At 39.7% G+C, this 21,020-nt stretch overlaps 1 protein-coding gene across 2 annotated transcripts in view; it reads left to right on the forward strand.

Annotated features, from left to right (window-relative positions):
• ldb2a (LIM domain binding 2a) overlaps positions 1-21,020 on the forward strand; it is a 95,148-nt gene that overhangs the window by 22,039 nt on the left and 52,089 nt on the right. For both annotated transcript variants that reach the window (XM_083980508.1, XM_083980509.1), the window contains exon 2: positions 1,621-1,723. In XM_083980508.1, coding sequence (XP_083836634.1) covers positions 1,621-1,723 — 103 coding nt within the window. The remainder of the gene's footprint in view (positions 1-1,620; positions 1,724-21,020) is intronic.

Consider the following 21,020-nt stretch of genomic DNA (forward strand, 5'->3'; position numbering starts at 1 on the left):
TTGCCATCCCTCAGCCCGGCGCAGACTGAAACGTGGTGGTATGTCATAACGTGTCAGAGGAAATTAGCATCAGTTGAACATTGTTAGGTGGAGGGGGGAGGGCAGGGAGAGGGCAGGGGGGAGCAGCCCGACATTATCAGGGGTTCGAGTGAGGTGGGGGAGGAGGGTGAACGGCTGTTAAAGGAATCATTTCAGGGTACAGAGGTGTAGCTATGTGAATGTGTTTCCTCATAGAGTTGCTACTGATACTCCTGCTTTTATTAAAACTACTGCTATTACTACTCAAACTACTACTACTAATGTAACGACCTTTACTGCTAGTACTACTGCTCATTTTACAACAAATACATACTGCCACCATTACCTTGGCTATTGTTCTAGTGTTACAATCTGAATTTATCCCACTACTATATCTGATAAATGTACCAATATTGCTATAACTTAAACTGCTGCAGCTATTGTTAATGTGATTGTACTATTACATTACATATCCAATTGCTGATAATACAGCTATATCCGCTGTTATAGTGAGTATTCCTATTGTTGGTATTGTATTGCTGATTGAACAGATATTAGACTTATTGATATAAGAAAATAAGTCTAAAAACAAAACAAATGAAAAAACGTGACTTTAACTGCGAGTGCAAATAACATTAAAGATAATAAAGATAACAATAGCTGTGTTAAGGGTACAAGCTAAAGGTATCGTGACCTGCAGCAGCAGAGAACTGTAAAGCTGTCGGACCTCAGCTTGTGTTTCAGACTTGTAGGAGCCTCAGGCAGGGCTCTCCCAAAGCTAAGCTTAAGAAAAGTAAAGGGTGTTACCAGGCTTTGGCTTTAAAATCGACCTGTATTGGAAGCTTTTAGGCCAGCAGCCAGCATCCACTCTGAGATCGCTTTTTAAAACCTGATTTATAGACTCATTTTCATATGCTCGTTATTTATTTGTGTAGCTGTTAGCCCTTTGTTCTTATCCCCCCAGTCTCTGATGTCTTTTTATGGCACTGTTATAATTTGTTTTAAACATATAATGCATCGGGCTGTTTCACTGTTCATACTTGATTGTGATTGTTGAAGCACTTTGTAAACTCAAATGTAAACACTGCGATTTAAATAAAGCTCATGAAATTCATTTTTAATGAAAAGGAACAAAACAAACCAATCTACAATAAAGGGAATACTTGCCCTGCACTGCTGACTTCATATATCACAAAAAACAATGCTGTTTTTTATCTCGTCTCATACAAAAAGCCTGCATAGCCACAATATCTTTGTCTTATCACGGTATTAAATTTATGTAAAAAAAAAAAGAAAAAAGAAAAGAAAAAGAGCAGCAGAAGAGCAACAACCTGGATGAAGGAAATTCACTGGGTTATTAAATAATAGAAGAAAATGAAGAGTTTCATATCGAACTGAAACAACCCATGGTCCTTTCAGAGACCTGGAGGGTAACTGAAGTGACATGCTTTCTTTCACACGGTGCATATTTTAGAGAAGCCGGTGAACTGAAGCCGGCTGTTCTTAACAAAAACAGACAAATAGAAGTGTTTGGTGAAGAGGAAGCCCCTGCTCCTGCGTACCGTGTGTTAATGACCCTTCGTTCTGCTTGTCGTCTAACAGGAAAGCGACAGTTTGTGGTGGGACGCCTTTGCTACAGAGTTTTTTGAGGAGGACGCCACTCTAACGCTCTCCTTCTGCCTCGAAGATGGACCAAAGAGATACAGTAAGTCTCCTGGCCCTTTATTTACTTTTAAACACATTAGTCTTGTTCAAACTAATAACTCTTTAGCCGAGTCTGTAGGCGATTGTTCTGCATTTATTTATCCCATTTTCTTTACACAAACACACCTGTTGCACATCCAGGTGTGCAGAGATTTTCTTCTAATCGCCCCCTCGTTCACTTACTCACTCCTCGCTGCTTCTGTGGAAGACACTCAGTATGTTACTGCTTCATATTGTGGGTATCCAGCAGAAACTACAGTATGGCACCTGCCAGGAATTTTTCCAGCCACTATTTGCTCTATGACTTTCCCACTCAAAAGTTAGTTTATCAGTGTCTGTGAAGGACAAACCAATAACATAATGTTTCACCCTGAGATTCTCAGATACCTCAGTCTTCGCTTTTAGTTATTTGTCAGTTATTTGGCATTTTCTTCTTTTTTTTCCACTTTACTTCAAGCTGCTATTTCCACTTATTTGGCTTATTGATAACAAAAAACAAATCCAAGATTCCCTTTTAACATCAATTAGAATCAATGTGTCAAGTTTCTTTGTAAGAAACTGAGACTTTCCCAGTTAATATTTGTCCTGTTGAGTCAAACATGTCGGCATTTTACTCTACTGAGCCTGTGTCAGTGAGAAAATTGGTATCTCTCCCTCTTCCAACAATAGTTTTCTCTGCGTTTGTGATTGTGGAGTATTGGTGCAACATCACACGCAACCGCTAGTAACCTCTTTATGAAAATTGCATCACAGACCCCTGCAGTGGCCTGTGCTTTCTAAATAAAGATATCATTGTAAACAACACTCCTGAAAATAGGTAAGTTATTGGGTGTATCTGTGCACAAAGCACTGCTTTAGCAAAAGATGATGATGGTGACAGTGTGCTGCTGTTGTGGCACTTTTTCTTCTTTTTTTTTTACAAAGAATAATGCAGAAGAATCTGATGCCATACCTGCGTCTTTCTTGTACGTACAGTACGTGTTTTTATTTTTTAAGCTTCCAGAGCTGTAGATGTAATATTCGTGTTCATGTTCCATATTCTCTGTATCTGCTGAGTGCTAATGTAGGTGACTGACAGTTTTAGCACTTCAAAGCTCAGATGGACATGGATGTTTCCTTTTTGAAACATCAGGAAAAAAATGTGCAGGTGTCTTACAAAATATCAGGGTCGGTCTCTAAAGTGTCAAAGTTACTTACAGTATATTAAAAACGCAAGGAAAGCAGTCAGCTGCTAATCTCAGAGAGCCTTTCTGTTACAACATTAGGTAACCAAGCTTTACATTCATTCTTGTACAAAACTAACAAGTTGAAGCTACAGATTTATTCTGCACAGAAACATTTTGTGACTTTCATCGGTTCGCCTTCAAAATCTTTGTCACTTCAGATGAATTTGGAAAGTATAGTGTTTTGTTCACAGATTGTGTCCATGATAAAAAAAACCTACAACATGTTGAGATTATCCAGAAGACACTAATGTTTCCAAGTTGTCAATATGATTTAATGGGAAAATGCTTTTAGAGCCAGTAGCCACTTCACAACTTTATACAACAATACAGTTGTACTGTATGGATGCTCATTGAGCTGATTCTCTGTTAGTCCTATAAGGCAAATTGTGTTTTCTTTTCACAAAGGATGCCCTAATTGATCACCCAACGATCATTATTGGCTGATTTCCATTAAAAATGTAATCAACAGATCAGAATTGATGCTTGTAGTCACCGATCACCTGTGGTTAATGTGTGTAGTCACAACAGACCACCAAAACAAAACTACATGTCGGCCATGTGGGGGATCAGTTTCAGCTATTGGGTATCGCGGAGAAAGAATGTTTTACTTTAGATTAAATTCCCAAGTAGATTCCTCTTGGCTCCTGCTAAGTGTCGGGTTTTTTAGAAAAGGTTTCGAAGGTCTGAGGTTCAAGAAATGTTCTCCCCACCTGATTGTTTACACTTTGAACTCAACACAAAACTGCAGCTATAGTATGAGGTCGTCAGCAGCCAACGACAGAGCAGTGGCTGTTATTGAGTTTGTAATGTTGTCCCCTTCATCTCATCTGCATAGGTTCATGTTTTGATATCTGAAACATATTGAATATCACACAGACAAAGATAAGGAGGAGGTGCTCTGAAATGAGCAGATGTGTGTGTGATTCAGCTCAGTCATGGAGGAGGAAGGGAGAGAGAGAGAGAGGGAGAGAAGAGAGAAGAGAGAGGGAGTGGAGGATTGTTGTGAGCCGAGCCCCGGTTTGCTTTTCAAATGTAAAAATAAAAATCCCCAGTGGTGTAGAGACGGTAACCCCGTTCCCCCGGGAACGGGAGGCTTAACACCATGGCGATGATGACTCACCGTCAGTTGCAAGCCTTCCTCGATTCACATTCAGGTGCTCAAAGTTACACACATACGCACACACACACACAAATACAAACACATCCAGGAAAAAAATCCACTACCCTCATATGTCCCCAGCAACAGATTTGACTCAGAAACAAAAGCTAAGACTGACACCTAATGAAAGTTATGTAGGTTCATTGGAGGCATTATATATGTTAAAATGTGAATGTCACAAATAGAGGTATTGATTAAGATATGTGGAAGTTCAAATTGACTATTTAGGCTGTCACTCAGTACTGTTGTTACAGTACAAGTGAACAATACTTCAGTGTCTCCCCCAAAGCTACTTTAAGTTTTTTTTGTGGAGAATTTCCTGTTGCAGATACTGTACAGTAATGATGTTTCACGCTTAATGCCAATACTAGGCATAACTTAATAGCAACTTGCTTCTACACCAAATTAGAATAAAAATGATTTGAATACTATGTGTAAAAATGTCTATATATCAACTAATGGGTTTAATCTTATTCATATTTCCCATTTTGTTTGAATTTTGATATTGTTTGCTGAAACACCAAATAATGTTTGTGCTTAATGAGGAGGAGAGATTGAAAAATAAGAAAACTTCAGCTCACAGCAGCTTTAAAACAACCACTGGAAGTAAATCTAACGTGGATTGTACATAGACTGGGCAAACGTACAGTAAAATAATTATATATAAAGATTATGCACAGATATCAACTGCCAGGGACATTTTTCAGTGTTACTGTGGAATGTAAATGTGGAATAAAGAATAATGTATGTAAATGTAAATATAGTAATATATGGCTCAGCAAGTATCTTCATAGTGTTAGACAGTGTTAGACATCATTTGAATATGTGAAAGCTTTTTTTTTCAGGGAGGGAAAACAACAAGAATCTCTCTACCTCGTGTCCCCGGAGCATATTTCTTCACCTTTTCTATTATACTGAATCATTCTTGTGGCACAGGAGTTTCTGTGCTGTCTGTTATCAGGAGGCTTTGGACTCTTGCATCCTTTGTTTTGTTTTTTTCTCACTGTTGGCCATCCAGAAATTTAAGCTTACTCCGCTGTTGTGCTCATTGTTAGTCACTGTGTGAGAGCCTCATCTAACTGCCTAAAATATAAAAATATAAAATGTAAATGTGACCAGCAGTGGCCTTATTCTGAAGTCATCTTTTGCTTCCAGACTTAGGAGAGCTCCTTATATACGGGATGTGTATATGTGTATATATGTATATATATATATATATATATATATATATATATATATATATATATATATATATATATATATATCAGTGCACAGGTCAGACGAGTGGAGATGTGAGGGTGAAGGAGGGGGAGAGTAGTTACCACTGGTTAAAAGGACCGTGCATGTGTGTCAGTGGAGTTACAACAAAACAAAAGGTCAGAGCATTTTGCAGGGAAACAAAGTCTCTTTATGCTGTATAGTATTATACTGTAGGAAAAAATAATGTTTTCACATCAAGTTCTCAGCAGTATGGATTTTAAATATGAATCCTAAGGCTATAGAGTGGCGACTTGTGATTATTATTATTATTATGGATCTTATTTTAGCTCTACCATATCAAACATTTGTCACAACCTGTAGAAACTGAAGGGAGAGTTAGTTTGTGTGTCTTTCAGGATGAAACGCACCGAATCCTGCTTCCTAATGCAGCTGTTGCATGTGAACGCATATGGTTATAGTTTGGATGATTTCAGGTTTAACATTGAATTAACAGTGGATATGTATATTGTTCAACTGAGGCTTTTCCTGTATAATATACGAGGATATAAGTGTAAGAACTCCAATCCTTGTTGAAACTGAATAATATCTTTTGAGTCATTCGGTAGCTTATAGGATAATTACAAAGAAACAATCATTTCCCTCCATTCTGAGGTGCTCTAATTTTATAACCTTCAGCGGAAGAAAAAATTAGAAAAGCCAATTTACTTAATCTGTTTTTTTTTCTTTTTCTTTTTTTTCCCCCCTTTAATTGCAGGGACCTGTGTTAAGGTATTTTGTTGTAACTCGTCTCCAGCTGGCGTTCATTGTGGCTTCTCAGAGGAAATATATCATATTGGAAATGCCTGTGTCTTAATTGTTGAGGGATGAACACTAATACATTTATGAGCTCTCTCCTCCTCTCTCTGTCTATCGTTATTCTGAGATCAGTCCTAAGCTATTACCACAACTGAAACTGTGGAAGAAGTAGTCGACTGACAGAAAATCAGTCATCAACTCTTTTATTTTTGATAATTGATTAATGTTTGAAATAATTTCTCAATCAAAAATATAAAAAATTTGATCTCTGAGGCTTTTCAAAATGGGACGACTTGCTGCTTTTTTTGTTTTATGTCTTTGTAATGTGAATGTCTTTCGGGTTTTGGACACTTGAGGAGCAAAGCAAGTTATCTGAAGACTTAATCGTTTGCTTGAGGAAATCATAACCGGCATTTTCACCATTTTTTTTCTTTTATCATGTTAGACCAAACTGATCAAGTTAATCTATAATGAAAAATAAATTTAAGGGAGAAAGTAGTTTTAATCCCTATTACAGTAGGTGTTTTGCTATTCAAAGATATTCTCACACTAACATGACTTGGTTGGTCAGTGAAGCTTTTAAATGTTATGATTATTGAACTATTGTCAGAAAACAACTGACACTAATCAAACAGTGATGCATACTACTGAATGAGAATTTGGTGAACAATTATTTGATTCATCAACAAGTAATCAACCAGATCAAAATGATAATGAGCTACTACTTTTTCATTGGCTGCTCTGTCCAGTAAATCTCCAAAATTTACCAACTAATCCCACACTTGTAGTGTCTAACTAGGATGACAGTTTATTTCCCGGTGAAATGGCCAAGATCTGACAGTCTGAAGAGGCGAAGCATGTGGCTGCTGTTTGAATAATTTCCCGGCCTGTGTCATTAATGAAAAACAAACTTTGCCACATCGTCTGTTATGTCTAATTGTAATCTACATTTATCAGTAACAATAACCATGTCAGAGGATGACATAAGCAGCTTATCACAGACACATTACCTTATTTCTGGTCTTGCCATGTTTGTTGCAAAGATCTGAAGTGCACTAAAATGTGAGCTGTGAGAATTTGTATTCTCAAACATGTCATATTTTTTTATAGCATCTTTGGAAATAAAACTTATTAAAGCCTCGTACTGCTATGACGGTATATTGCTTCGCTTTGCTTTAATGTGCACTTGTTGGAATCGTGTTTCGTCTTTGGAGCACGAGTGTTTTGGTGCATATTTGTGTACCGCTATATATGTGTGAGAAACAATTCTCCATCAGTGCAGGCCAATTATTGTTTTCTACACCGAATTTTCAGAAACTCTGTCTAATTATACGCCCAATTGCCATGGCCTTAACATTCGCCCCAGTACCTTGTCTGGCACTGCAATCTATGAGGCATCTGATGAAAGCTGCACTCCATGATGCAATCAAAGAGCAAGGCTCATTTTAGAAGTAGTTCAAACAAGAGAGGGAAAACTCTGCATGTTTAGTGGGCTGGTTCAGGGCAAACTGTGAAAGTGATTCACAACACATTTACAATTCATCTAGTTATTCTTGCATTGCAGCACGCAATAATTGCAGCGATAAAATGACCACAGCTAATAATCTTTAAGCAAGCATGAAGACATAATGAGGAGGAAGAAAACAGGGGAAACAGCTTTAATACGTGTGAAGGAATGAAGTAAGCCTAACTACGAACTCGCTCACTGCTGTGAATTAAAAGTAGCAATTTTTTTTAATCAATAACCACATTATGTCCACTTGTAGGTGTGTTGATGTTTACACCATATCTTAACGCCATTCCCGCATATACCAACGTCATAATGAGCAGTTTTAGCATTCGTCTCATTGGCAGAAAGAAGAGTAGTTACAGTAAAAAAAACAGTTCTTGAGCAGATTTCAATCCAGTGATGCACGCGAAACTCTTTGAACTGGCAGCTTAATTTATGCTTCAGTCTTTTATTTAACAAAAGTCGCACTGTGCTGTTTCATATCAGTGGTTTACTCTGCAGTAATGACCAGCTCATTATACATAGTCCCATTTATTAAAGCGTCTTTTGAAAGGCATTAATCACTTTACTTAGCATATCGATTCAAATGGTTTTATTCCAAACAAAAGGAATTTGCAAGTTGCAGACATAAAACTGTGTGACTGTAACCACAGACATGTAGTCTATTTAGCATCTGACTACTCGGCAGCAGACTCAAAGGAAACATGTTAAGCTCGCCATTAAACCTCCATCTAGCTTGCAAAAATGTTATGCTCTTTTATTCAAATTCAAAGTGGTTGAGCACTGGAAAATTTGTCATCTTTGCCCTCAGTTCGGTGAGTGCAATACAAAAGGGTATGTCTTTTTTTTTCTTTCTTTCTGTCAGACTGTCATTAAAGCCGCTTACATCAATTTTTTGGCCACCAGGGTGCAGAAATGGAGATAAGCTAACAAACAGCCCAGTCGTATTAGCGCCTTTATAAAGTTGTTTTAACTAAATGTGCAAGCAGAGATTGTACTTATACACTCTGGAGTCATGTTTCTGGACACCTAAGGAAAATTAAGTCTAATGTTAAATCTCCTTTTTAGCTATTTTTTGGCTGTTTCCTGACTCCTGTGAAATAAAAGTAGCAAACCTGCAGCTCAGGTCAGATACAGTGGGTTTATCACAGCTTATACTGGAAACAGCTGCTCACCACCGCTGGAGAGAAAAAAGTCGGTCAGACGACTTTTACAGTACAGTAAATGTGCTGTAAAATGAAAACATTGCTGCGTGGTGCTACAGAGTTGTTCATCAGTACAAATGACTCCCATCTTATTTCATTAATTTGAAAAAATAGAAAGAAAGAAAACAAAACAGCTTTAATTTATTTGATTACAAGTCCCCGCTGTTCAGAAATGTGATACACTGCACAGCCCTCACTGGCCAATCATAAACATGTCTTCAGCAAACCCATGTAATAAAGTTTATTTCCAGCTTAAGCCCATTCCTACAGTCATCATTAGGTTATTGATACCCAATGTGTCCTCGTATATTATTTTATTATGGTGTTAATGGCCAGTCTGAGTCAAGACCCCCTGTCTGTTTCTATGATGTTTACAGCCTATCCAGCCTGTAGTGTTAAATACATTATGTCCCGGTCACATAATCAGAGTGATGTTTACTGACAGAGTTTTCTTACAGTATCTGTGTGAAAGAACCTGAATGGAGGTCTGAGATGGGAAGGATAAGTCTGGTGCTGTGATCTGACTCCCTTCTGTTGAATAAAAGATTGACAACGCCGGGTTGTGAAGGGCTCGTCGGAGGGGGGGGGGGGGCTGTATTATTGAATGTGGTGGTGGGATGAAGAGAAGGGGGGAGGCGGAGTCCCAAATGAAGGTATATGGGAGTGGTGCAGTGTAGGACTGCCTGTCTGAATGTGTGTGTTCATGTGCGTGTGTATCTGTGCCTCCGTATCTGTATCGTCTTGCGTGAGTGTGTTGTTGTCTCTGCGTTCGAGAGACGAGCAGCGTTTTGTGTGCGAGTGTGCACGTCTTAGTGAATGTGTGTGTGGATGCTGGGCTGAGAGTTAAAGGGGTATCTCAGCGCTTCTGTGGAGGGGGTTGTTTTGAAAGGAGGAGGGGGAAGGAGGGAGGGAGGGAGGGAGGGAGTGGGATGGGGGGAGCAGGCGGTGTGCGAAGCTGCTTTACAGAGAGATGGATAGGATGGTTTGAAGGTGTAGAGCGGTGATTGGCAGGCAGGATGATGCGGCCCTGGCTCAGCTGCAGCGCTGAGATGTAGGCTGCTCCTGATTGACAGTCGAGCCGAGGCTAGGAACCACAGCGCTGGATTGGCCACAAAGAGAGACCGAGGGAGAAAGAGAGAAGGGAGAGCAGAAAATAAAAAATGAAAAAAATTATAGATATAGACCAAAAAATATGTAGCTTTAACATTTTTTTTACTGTGTATTCTCCTCCTGGATAGTTCGACACTGCCATCTATTGTAAACTATGCTGGTGGCACTTTTTATGGTATTCCTCCCAGCTGACAGCGTGCTAATCAAGCTTCTGTTTGACTGAATTGAGCGTCGGGGGAGTGACGAGGAGAGAAAACGCAGAAAGTTGGAGGGAGACGATCAATAAGTTGTAAGGGAAAGCATCGGGAAGATGTATATATGAGCAGGTACAATCATGAAAGTGCCCTGCAATACCTGAATATAAATCATCCAACACAGAGTAGAGCTTCTTTTGTCCTTCACAAAAGCTTTAGCCCAAGGCAGACACTACTACTGTATTTTCATTGTTGAATATTTTTTGATAATTTTTCCATTAATTGTTTTTCTTTCTTTTTTTTTAATTGGGAGAAAATAGTGGAAAATTCTCAGCACAAGTTCCCAGAGCCAAACATGATAACTTTAAAATGCTTATTTGACTTGATTTAAGCAAAAGCCCCAAATATTCAAAAACTGAGAAATAGGCTACTCAAATCCTCAAATTTGAAAGGCAAGAACCAATAAAGGTTTTGCATTTGGACTTGATAAATGATTAATCAGTCAGCTGTCAGTCAGGTAACTGATGGATCAGTTCTGATATCACTTATGGAAGAGCATTTACAGTAAATCTCAACAGTAATGTGGCAAAATATTGTATCTTTCGTTTATTTATGTGGCTAGAAATGATATAAAAGTGTAAAGAATTGTTTAGAGATGCCAATCTGTGCTGTACAATGTGCCGACTTCCTCTTGGCACTTGCTTTTAAGTAAATTGCTTTTAAGTGAATCTATGTTTTGTGGGTCTAACCCTGTATTATGCAACTTTGCGCCCAGGTGGTGATGAATGACAGGCCCCATTGTAAATAGCAGCTTTGTGATAGTCAGAGCACACACACGCACACACACACGTTTTGATGAGGCTGTATGACAGTCTTAGGTGCTCATTCATTCTTTGGTTACACACAAAAAAGTCTTTGTCTGTCTCTGTCAGTAAGTTTTGACCTGGAGGTCCACGTGTTTGGTAGGATTTCGGACCATTACCGCCTGCTCCTGCAGCTCCGCCATCCCACCACTGTCTGCTCCTGCAGAGACCCTGAATGCTCCCGCTTGCAGCAATGCTTTCTTCTAAAAACCTGTGCGCCCCATCCCACAGGGAAAAGAAGACACATGGGATTTTCATTTATTTATTTATTTTTTAATATGAAGAAATGGTAATACGGTTGCTCAGCTATGTAATATGCCTTGTTTAGACATCTCTCAAAATAAGCCTTAATATATGCCCTTAAATGTATATACCGGTGTATATATAAATCACACGAAAAAGCAAATAGATTCAATTTCAGGCGTTAAAAAATTATGAATCATCTCGATGTTTTTCTTGATCTGTTATGTTGCTTTAAATAGCAACAGATGTAGCACTATCTGACATCCGAGCAGCAATATTACTGTTACTATTTACAGATCAGATTTGGATTAGACTAGTTTTAGCAAGAATCGATTAGCCAAGTATATTTACTGTTACTGACGTTGGAAGAAAATGTATTTGAATGTGAGAGCACAAGATAGGAGCTGAAACTTTATTTGGTCTTATATTTTGAGGCACAGGGAAGAATGTTTTTAAAAATAAATGTTTTATAATATTATGTCCAGCATAAAAGTACATGCTGGGTGTGGCTGAAGTCACAGGACACAAGTTAATATAAACCAGAAGTATAAAGCAGCTGTCACATTTTCAAAATTGTGAAAAATTTAAAAAGACTGATTCACAAAACTTTCCTCAGTGACATAAAAAAAAAACATAACATAATAAGAATAATTCAATAGGTGGCCTTGCCTTCTTTTCTGAGAAATACAGTAGGTAGTCAGTTGAAAGACATGGAAATTAAACAATCATCCTCATTTTTACTGGGTGAACTGGACGAGAGAGCACAGAACCAAACATCCTCTTTTTGTTACAGTCCCTTCACTCAGTCTGAAAAAGTGTGGGAGCACATAGAGGGAATTTTAGACTAAGAAAACTAACTTTGAAAAAATATTCACTTGATTTGACTCACTCGGTCTCCTCCTGAAGCTTCGGTATTAGCTTTAGAGAAACTCATGGACATTTCCACATAACTAGTATGATGGGGTTTTTTTTTTCTCTCCCCATCACTGACATTGGATCCACAGTGGGAAGGTTTATTTTCAATCTCCAGTATGAAGAGAATGAATGCATGAATACGAAAAAAGTTTCCGTGATCTTATGGCCATGTGACTGTTGTTGAACCTGTCATTTAAAGATCCCCAGTGATGACACAAACCACCAGCACAACAGCGAGAAACATCCTGTAATGTTTGTGCTGGCTGCAGCATGCAGGACCTGCAGGAGCCCACTCCTGCTGCAACGCTCTACTTGTGACCACTGTTTGTCTTCACTGATGCAGTTTGTCTTTGTTTGCATTTTTTACCCAGCTTGGCCATCAAAACAAATATAAAAGTACAAATTTAATCCCGTTAAATTATTGTTAAAAGCAATCAATTTCGATTGTTGCTTGTGCTTTTCCATTGTTTTTGTCCACGGTCTCTCTTCTGCAACGTCTGCCTGATGGAAATTAAGACATTGACGTGGGCAAGTTGATTGTTTAGTCAGTGCCAGAACAGAGGGAGGCTGTTTACTATTTCTGTCTATTTCTCACCCAGCGATAAGCCTGTTATCGTTGCCTCTGCAACTGGCCCCTTCTCCTCTCACTGTGTGTGGTTTGTGCAACCAATCAGATTGTATGCCACCGCCAGTCTGAGTTTGAGTTGGGTTAGGTGAACATGGTGGTGGCTACTTCACATCATCAAGCAAAAAAGTAAAAAATAAATAAATTAAAAAAAAAAAAAGAGGGGGGATGTTTATTTCAGCCTGGGCCCAAAATGATTAATCAATCTCGCACACTGTCATGGTGATTTTCTGTGCCAGGCAGATTGAGGCGGGTCATTTTTAAGGGACCAACAATTATTTGAAACAGTCACTCGATTCCCATGACAAGAGGCAGCAGCACCTTGTCTGTATGTAGCTGACAACCTCCTATCAGGCCCCATTAATGTTTTTGGTAAAAACAAAGGGAGACAGACGTGTTCCTGTCATTTATATTTTCCTGTTGCACTTTTTTCTGGTTACTGCTCATTACATTAGAAAATTGTAGATCATTATGACATGTCATGCTTTTGCAGTGTACTAAATGTACATTTTCAAGTGCATCTATTATCAACAATTTGATGATAGATGCACTTATTTTTTTCTCCAGTATATGAAACGTTTTATGATATAAATATTCAGGAGGAGTCACTTTCTTTGATCCTTTAATGAAAACATATTAGCTGCTGCAGATATGGCTCTGGCTCTCTGCTATAACATGATATAATGTAGCTTTTCTAGCCTTGAATTAGCCGTATAACAGAGAAACCGATGCAGTTAAAGTGAAGGAGAAATCACCATTAAAGTGAACTCAGAAGGCGCATGAGACAAAGAATGGATGATGCGGGAGTGAAGCTCTGAATCCGTTATTCTCCTCTCTCCTGATCAGCCTGGTTGCAATCATGCCAGTCAATAATAGATGCTGAAATAGATGTGAATCCAGTTGGATTTCTGTTGTTCTCCTTATGATTTTTTCATACTGTATATGTGTGAATCCGTGGGTGTTTGCACAGTGAACATTTTATCTGAGACAGCAGCACACGTGAGCAGCGGTTCTGTTGCACTGTTTGACCAGAGAAGAAAGAGATAGGCCTTTTTTTTTCTTTTTAAAGACGTAACGTGGTTCTTCTGAGGCTGTCGGGAATCGCTGCCTTTTTTCGCTCTAAAACAATATCCAATATCTGTAATAATTGACGCCCACTCGCACAAAAAGCCTGCTGGCATGAAAGTAAAGCACATTAGCAGCTATTCATTTTTAACAACAACACAGACTACTCTGCTTAAAAATACTATTGTGTGCCATTACTCTTTTTCTTGTGTGCCATCACTTCGCTTGAACCAAGTCCGTTTGGTTATTGAGTGCTTTCAACAAACTGCAGACAACAAAGGGTGGAAAACAAAACAACAAAGCAAGGAGAAATTAAAAGAACATAGATCATTTAAAAAACAAAAACAAACGAACAATGACAGCAGAGCTTATTTGTTTGTTTGCAGAATTAAATGTGGGAATAAGTAAAATACTAAGAGTTATTTAGGAAAACAGTTTATTATGTTTCCTCACTTGTACATTTATCTGAAAAGGATGTGAACCCGACCTAGTTTCTATAGCAATAATATCCGAGAGGACCTTTCCTTATTTGGATTATGGGCATGACAGTGAGGCAGTGAGCTATGATGTTTAGCCGCTGGCAGGAGGGCCCATAATTTACCATAAAAAATGTCCTATTAAGTGTTCTGGACTTTTTTTTTAACAATACATGACTAATGGCTAAAACTTTTCTTTGCAGTACTTCTCATAGTTCAGAAGCACAACTAAATTAGCCCCACAAAAAATGAATAAATAAACAAAGTCTTCAAATACAAGTAGAAATGTTTCTTTGTACTGGGGTTTCCTGTCCGAATGTGTCAAACTCAAAACTGACACTAAATGTCTAAAGCCGGCCAGGTGGATTAAGGAAATGCTTTTATTTTGAAGGGTACATGTTAGAAGTCGTGCACATTCTTGAAGAAGAGCTTAGTGTTAAAAAAAAGAAGTGTTGTGCTCATTTTATTCAACAAATGTGTTGCACTTTTGCCATTTTTACTTGCCTTTTGTGTTAATGACTTTTTCAAGGAAAGCACACTTTTTCCTTATTAATATTTTCACATTTCTGAACCAGTGTTTTTTTATTTAATTTCAGCATGAATCTGCTAATTAGAGGAGATGTTGGTTGGAGCAGGTGTGTAGCAGCACTGCTGCTGTGTAGTGCGCAGTGCTGGAGTGTGCTGTGTGGAGACCATGCTGACTAGTGCGGGTCAATCTGTGACTCTGTTCATTGTATTACAGAAGCACAGAGAGCAATTGTGCAGCAGAAACCCTGTGAATTCTGCCTTTCTCCACAGATGCAAAGAAGTTATACTCTGACGTGTGAAACAAGGCTGAAAGACAGACTTGAAGATGAATGTAGTGCCGTTTTTTTTTTTTTTTTTTGCTTCCCACTTGGAGCTAGGCCTACACGATAAAGTTGCAATATTGTGGTGACAATATGACTTATGATAAATAAAGTGTGCATATACAGAGAGAACCTGAACACAGATGAAGGTCATTGTCCTTTTCTACTTCAGTCTATAAGTTTACAAAGGCTTGTGACAAATGAAGCTGCAGTCTACATACAGTACAGAAACTTTCCTTTAAGCTTGTTCATAACACTTGATTCACTATTAACATTAACGCACTGTGCTTGTGTAAAACAAACTGTGTTGGATGAGAGAGAGGTTCGACACGCTTTGCTACCGCGTGTTGAACAGGTGTGTGATGAAGGACGCTAATTGCTTTTTCACTCTGAAAGGTTGTGATTTCAGCACTACGACCGCAGTTGTTGCACCGCGCTCTGGCTCTGGCTGTGTGTGTGTGTGTGTGTGTGTTAGAGGGGAGAGGCTGCAGCCTGACACCAAAATGTGGAAGTTTCTTTTCCCTGTTTATTTTTGCACAAGCGCTGCACCTCAAAAACCCTGTGACCGCATGGCATGTGTGTGAATGAAACAGTTTTCTATATTTCGTTGTTTTTCACTCAGTGTTTATTACACGTGTTCAAACCGAAATGACATTGAAAATACAATATATCCATCAGCACAACTTGAAGGTGCTTTAAAAGGGAACTATGCAAGCTTTTCCACTGCGTTGCTAACCTTCCTCCTGGCCATGTGCATTTGTTTACAACAAAGCCGGCGAGAAAACAATCAATACAGTGTTTCCCACAGGTTTGCACGGAGACTGTGGCGGGAGATGGACCAATCGGCGTTTGGGCCGTTCAGACCCTTTACCGCGCACTACTGTCATGCATGTGCACTCGTCTGTGTGTGTGAATGGCAATTGCGGAGAAAGAGTGCTATGCGGAGATGAATGAACGGAACAATATTGCATTGGTTGAGCCAAAAGCAGAAAAATGTATTCGTGGCAGACATAATTTATTTGTGGTGGGCCGCCACGAATAAATGAATGTATGGGAAACACTGCAATAGAGCGGTAGCCTACATATATTATATATTATATACGATGTTACCATGTGTATATTTGTGTAGTCTTATAAACAAGAGATTACGGGTTACGGGTTTTTGTCGCGGTGCCACCAAGACGAGAACTGGGACGCCGAGCCTCCATTCTCCCTGTAACAAGTTAGCCTCGTAAACCAGCCACTCGCGGAAATGCATTTCATTTCTGAAAATGAGTCTGGCCTCATCCCCCCTCTAAGCGTTTGGGGTGGGCGGGAGCTGGGCGGGAGTAGTAGCAAAGACGGTTTAATATCTTTGGTAGTAGCGTTGACAGACAACCCCATTCAGCCAATCAGCAAGTTGGTGTAGTGACGGGGCGTTGCACCAGTCGGTCCCTGATTGGCCAACGTGCTGTGTCAATCACAGCGGGCGACGCTGATTGGCTCGGCCTTCTGAGGGTTTCAGTCCAAACGCTTAGAATGGGGATGAGGCCAGACTCTCCCTCGGAATGAAATGAAATGCACTTCCGCGAGAGGCTGGTTTACGAGGCTAGTAACAAGTTACATGTCATTTATTAAACCATCACAATTACTCCAAAGCTGTTTAATTAAGGTAGAAATGTAGCATAGTTAAGCTAAAAATCCTGCATAGTTCCTCTTTAGAGTTATAGTGTCTTATGCTTAGATGTATCGAAGTGGACCTTTCAGCAGACTGTGAGAACCCCAACAACAGCAGTTCAAGGGCCCGCGGCTCCTCCGGTATCATTTAATCTGTATTATCAATAGATTTCTGATGTCATTTCAAAGCTTGTATAAAAGCGTATACGTAGCGACTGGTCAGTTGGGTTGGTTTCCAGGTGGTCTGGATCAGGGTGGGAACCATTGTGTGTAGCTAACAGGAAAAGGGGAACAGCTATCGCAGGGCACCAGCTGTTCGCGAGGATGGGCAGGTCCCCTGGCTTCCTGTTTCTCAACACTCTTTGTGCCCCGGAGCAAAACAAAACCAGCTTCCCATTCCAGCCTGAGACACAATAGATGTCGCAAACAGTCCTCTCCTCTGCTTCTCTCCTCTCGTCCTCTCACCCTCTACCCCTTCTTCATTGTGTTTCCTCTCTCTCTCTCTTTCTCTTTCTCTGCTGCTTCCCGCTCATCATCTTCCCTGTCCTCTCTCCTTTTTCTTCTTGCTCTTCATCCACTTAACACTTTCATCTCTCTCCTTCAGCTATCCCCCCCTCCTTTGCTGCTTCTTCCAATTTTCTTTCTTCATCGTCTCTTTTACCATCCTCCTCCTCTTCACCATTAGTGTCTTCTTTCTTTACCATAACCTCTTTCTTTCCCCCCAATCATCCTTTGTCTTTTGCTGGTCTCGCACCTTTTCTGTTTTTTTATTTTTATTTCTGTGTATGCAAAGCAAGTGAGTATGACATTTTGTTGTGAGCAAGGATTTTATTGACAGAATAAAAGTTGCACCTATTCACGGTTTGAAAAGTACAGTACATTATTTGCTGCATGTGATTCACCTACTCTTCCTGCATTTCTTGTCTCTCTCCACTGGCAATATCTCAAAACTTTATCTATCAATTGAATATTAACCTATTAACTATAATCTTAATTTTGTTGAGAATGTTTTCCAATTGATAATGTAAACTTTGGTTCTTTTTAAAGTGAAACAAACTCTGCAGAAACCTCTAAATCTGAGCTTTTTGCAGTTCACTATCACTGCTCGGGTTAAGTTTCCAAATCACCGTCTCCTTACATTTTGTAATATATGAAATAAACATGAAATTGCATTTAAAAAGCGTGTTGGGAAAGTCTTCCCATGAGGTCTCTTACTCTACACCTCCGCGATTTGTTTTTGCCAAAGTGGGATTTGTGAATGTTTGCTACAAGTCTTGATGACAAACACGCAGTTCATGAAAAAATGAAGAGTGAAGTGCAACATGAGCTTTTAACAGCAGAACATCCCAGAAAGGTCAACAAGATGGCTCTGAGAGAGACAGAGAGGAAGTTTTATTAATAATGAATTGAATTTTCATCCACACACTAGAGAGAAGAAGAACAATTCCACCTGGAAAACGCTGGCATATATGCACACACACGCACACACTCATATACTGTACATACACACAGTGGAACTGAGAGTAAACTCATGCCGATACACAACATGCAACCGAGGCCGTAAAAGAGGGACACACATACTGTACATTCATCAGCACAAACACACACACACAGAGGGAGAATACACCTGGCCTGAAAATACAAAGCAGTTGTAGAAAAAAAAAAAAGTGTTGGCACATGAACAAAACCCTCTCACATTTCTAAGAAACACAGAGTTGTGCACGTTCATAATGCAGAGTTATTGACACATGGAGAAATCCATATTTATATATAATACAGTGTGGTAGAGGCCCATCAGTCTCCATAGTCTATGAAAGGGCCTGCACCGCTTTACTTAAGGTATTAAATGTTTATGTGGCTCTTTTTCATCCCTCAGTAACCCATATTTTCCACACACAAACACACACACACACACACACACACACACACACACACACACACACACACACACACACACACACACACACACACACACACACACACACACATAAACTCGTAGACACAGAGACACACACACAATGGCTGTAACAGCTTCCCAAATCAGATGAGAAATTCACAGTCAAGATGATATGAAAAATGACTTTTTCATCTTGTTGCTTCATTCTTTTGTGTGTGTCCTCTTTGAGATGACATGGCACAGGGCATTTTTGCTTGTATTACCAATTTTTCTTTTGCAATATGTGTCTTTAACGAGTGCCTCATGCCATATATTTAGACTATAAATACCGTAGCAGTGAGGGGAAACTAACTGGGTGGCTGTGGCTCAGTAGGGACAGTGAGTTCACTGAAGGCAGCTGGTTGATGGTTCGATCCCCAGCTCAGTCCTTCATCCACCAAGGAGCTGAACTGTTGAAGGCCGGCACCTTACATTGGTGGCTTATACTGCATGGATTGTATGTGTGAATGGGTGAATGCAAGGCCAATAAAAGCTACAGTATGGATATGTAGTAGTAGTCCATGACTAAGGAGCAACTTACCTGCACTGGCAATGGTTTAGTGCCAATACAAGAGGTGCTGTGAGGTTCAGTCTTCAGTGGCTTCCAACCTTTTTGGCTTGTGACCCTGTAAAATGAGGTAATGTCTACTTACTGACTGCTCATAGCAAGTAGATGAAGTCATTTTTACTTCTCAGATTGTTTTATTGGAATCATTTTTAAATGCTCTGAAAAGTGGAGAGAAAACTGAAGAAACAGTTTTATAGTTTTGTTTAAAGGGATAGTTCAACATTTTGGCAAATTGGCCCATTGCCATAATCCCTATAGTCATAGCAGTAGGTTTGTTACCTTTAATTGTCGATGCAAGCTATTTTTAGAACGGCGGAGCAGAGCGGCGAGCTGCTCAGAGCTACCCTATGGAGGCTAATGGGATTTCTTGGTTTCCCTCATCAAAGTCATCAACTACACAATCCAACAACTCCAAAACGCTCTCGTGGAAAAGTTGTGACCTGCACATTCACCACGCTATAAGATAATAACGGAACGTTACGAGACTGAGTTGTTTTAGAGGAGACTGCTTGCTGAAAAACCGCCCCTGAAGGCAACACGCATCAGTGGTTTTGCAGGAATTTAACTCTAAAACAACTCTGTCTCGTAATGTTCTGTTATTATCTCATAGCGTGGTGAATGTGCAGGTCACAACTTGTCCACAACAGCCTTTAGGAGTTGTTGGATTGTGTATTTGATGACTTTGATGAGGGAAACCAAGAAATCCCATGAGCCTCCGTAGCGTAGCTCTAAGCAGTTCTAAAAATAGCTTGCACCGACAATTTGCCAAAATGTTGAACTATCCCTTTAATAATGACTATGACTACTATTTTTCTTTTCATTTCTTAGATATATCTTCATTGTCAGGATTTCTTCCAGGTGTCCTGACCTGTATGTTGGAGAAGTTATGGCTTAATGAATAGTTTCAGAGGATGGCGGTGATGACGGACAGATGTGCTGCACCTTTTCATCAGTGACTGAGGTTCATGTCTCATGTAATACATCAACTCAATATATGAGGATATGATCTTTATCTATACTTGCAGGATATCAGGTGTTTCAGTTGCCCTAAAGTGGATCTTTATCAGGTTTAAGTCTGGGATGTGAACGTTTGGGTCGGGTTATCTGTGAAACATAATTATTGGTTGTTTGGAAATTAGTGACCAATTCCCTATGTTGCCCTGTTTAATTTGTAAGACCGTAATTGCATCCTGGGTGGTTAAATGACTCATTTCAAAATGGTTTCAAAACAGTTCTGCTTGAAGATTATTTATTGAGAGGGTAGGGGGGGTATTGCTTCACCAGCTACTCTTGAATAACATCCAGTTCTTCTTCTGAACGTTTGGTTCAGACGTGGCAACATTAGTCTCTTTGCTTTACATCCCACTCCCATATAGTCACTTGGATATGTGTCAAACAATGATGCACAGAATTATTATACAACTAAATGCTACAGTACTAAAACTCACCAGGCCACTCTGCTGAAGCACAAATTCATCCTGTGTGCCACTGCCACCCCTGTTTTTGCCACCTTGACTTTCAGTGACCCCGCCCCCACCCTCCCAAACACACAACCATAACCCCTCCCCCAAGGTGAGCTGCGGAGAGCCGAGCAGGTATTGCTGTCTCCCTCAGATCAGAGCTCGATTATCAGAGGCCAAACGGTGCAAAGTGATGCTCATTAGCATTAATTCAGGCTCAACG

The sequence above is a fragment of the Trachurus trachurus genome (genome assembly GCF_905171665.1).
Source record: "Trachurus trachurus genome assembly, chromosome: 10".
Taxonomy (NCBI): Eukaryota; Metazoa; Chordata; class Actinopteri; order Carangiformes; family Carangidae; genus Trachurus; species Trachurus trachurus.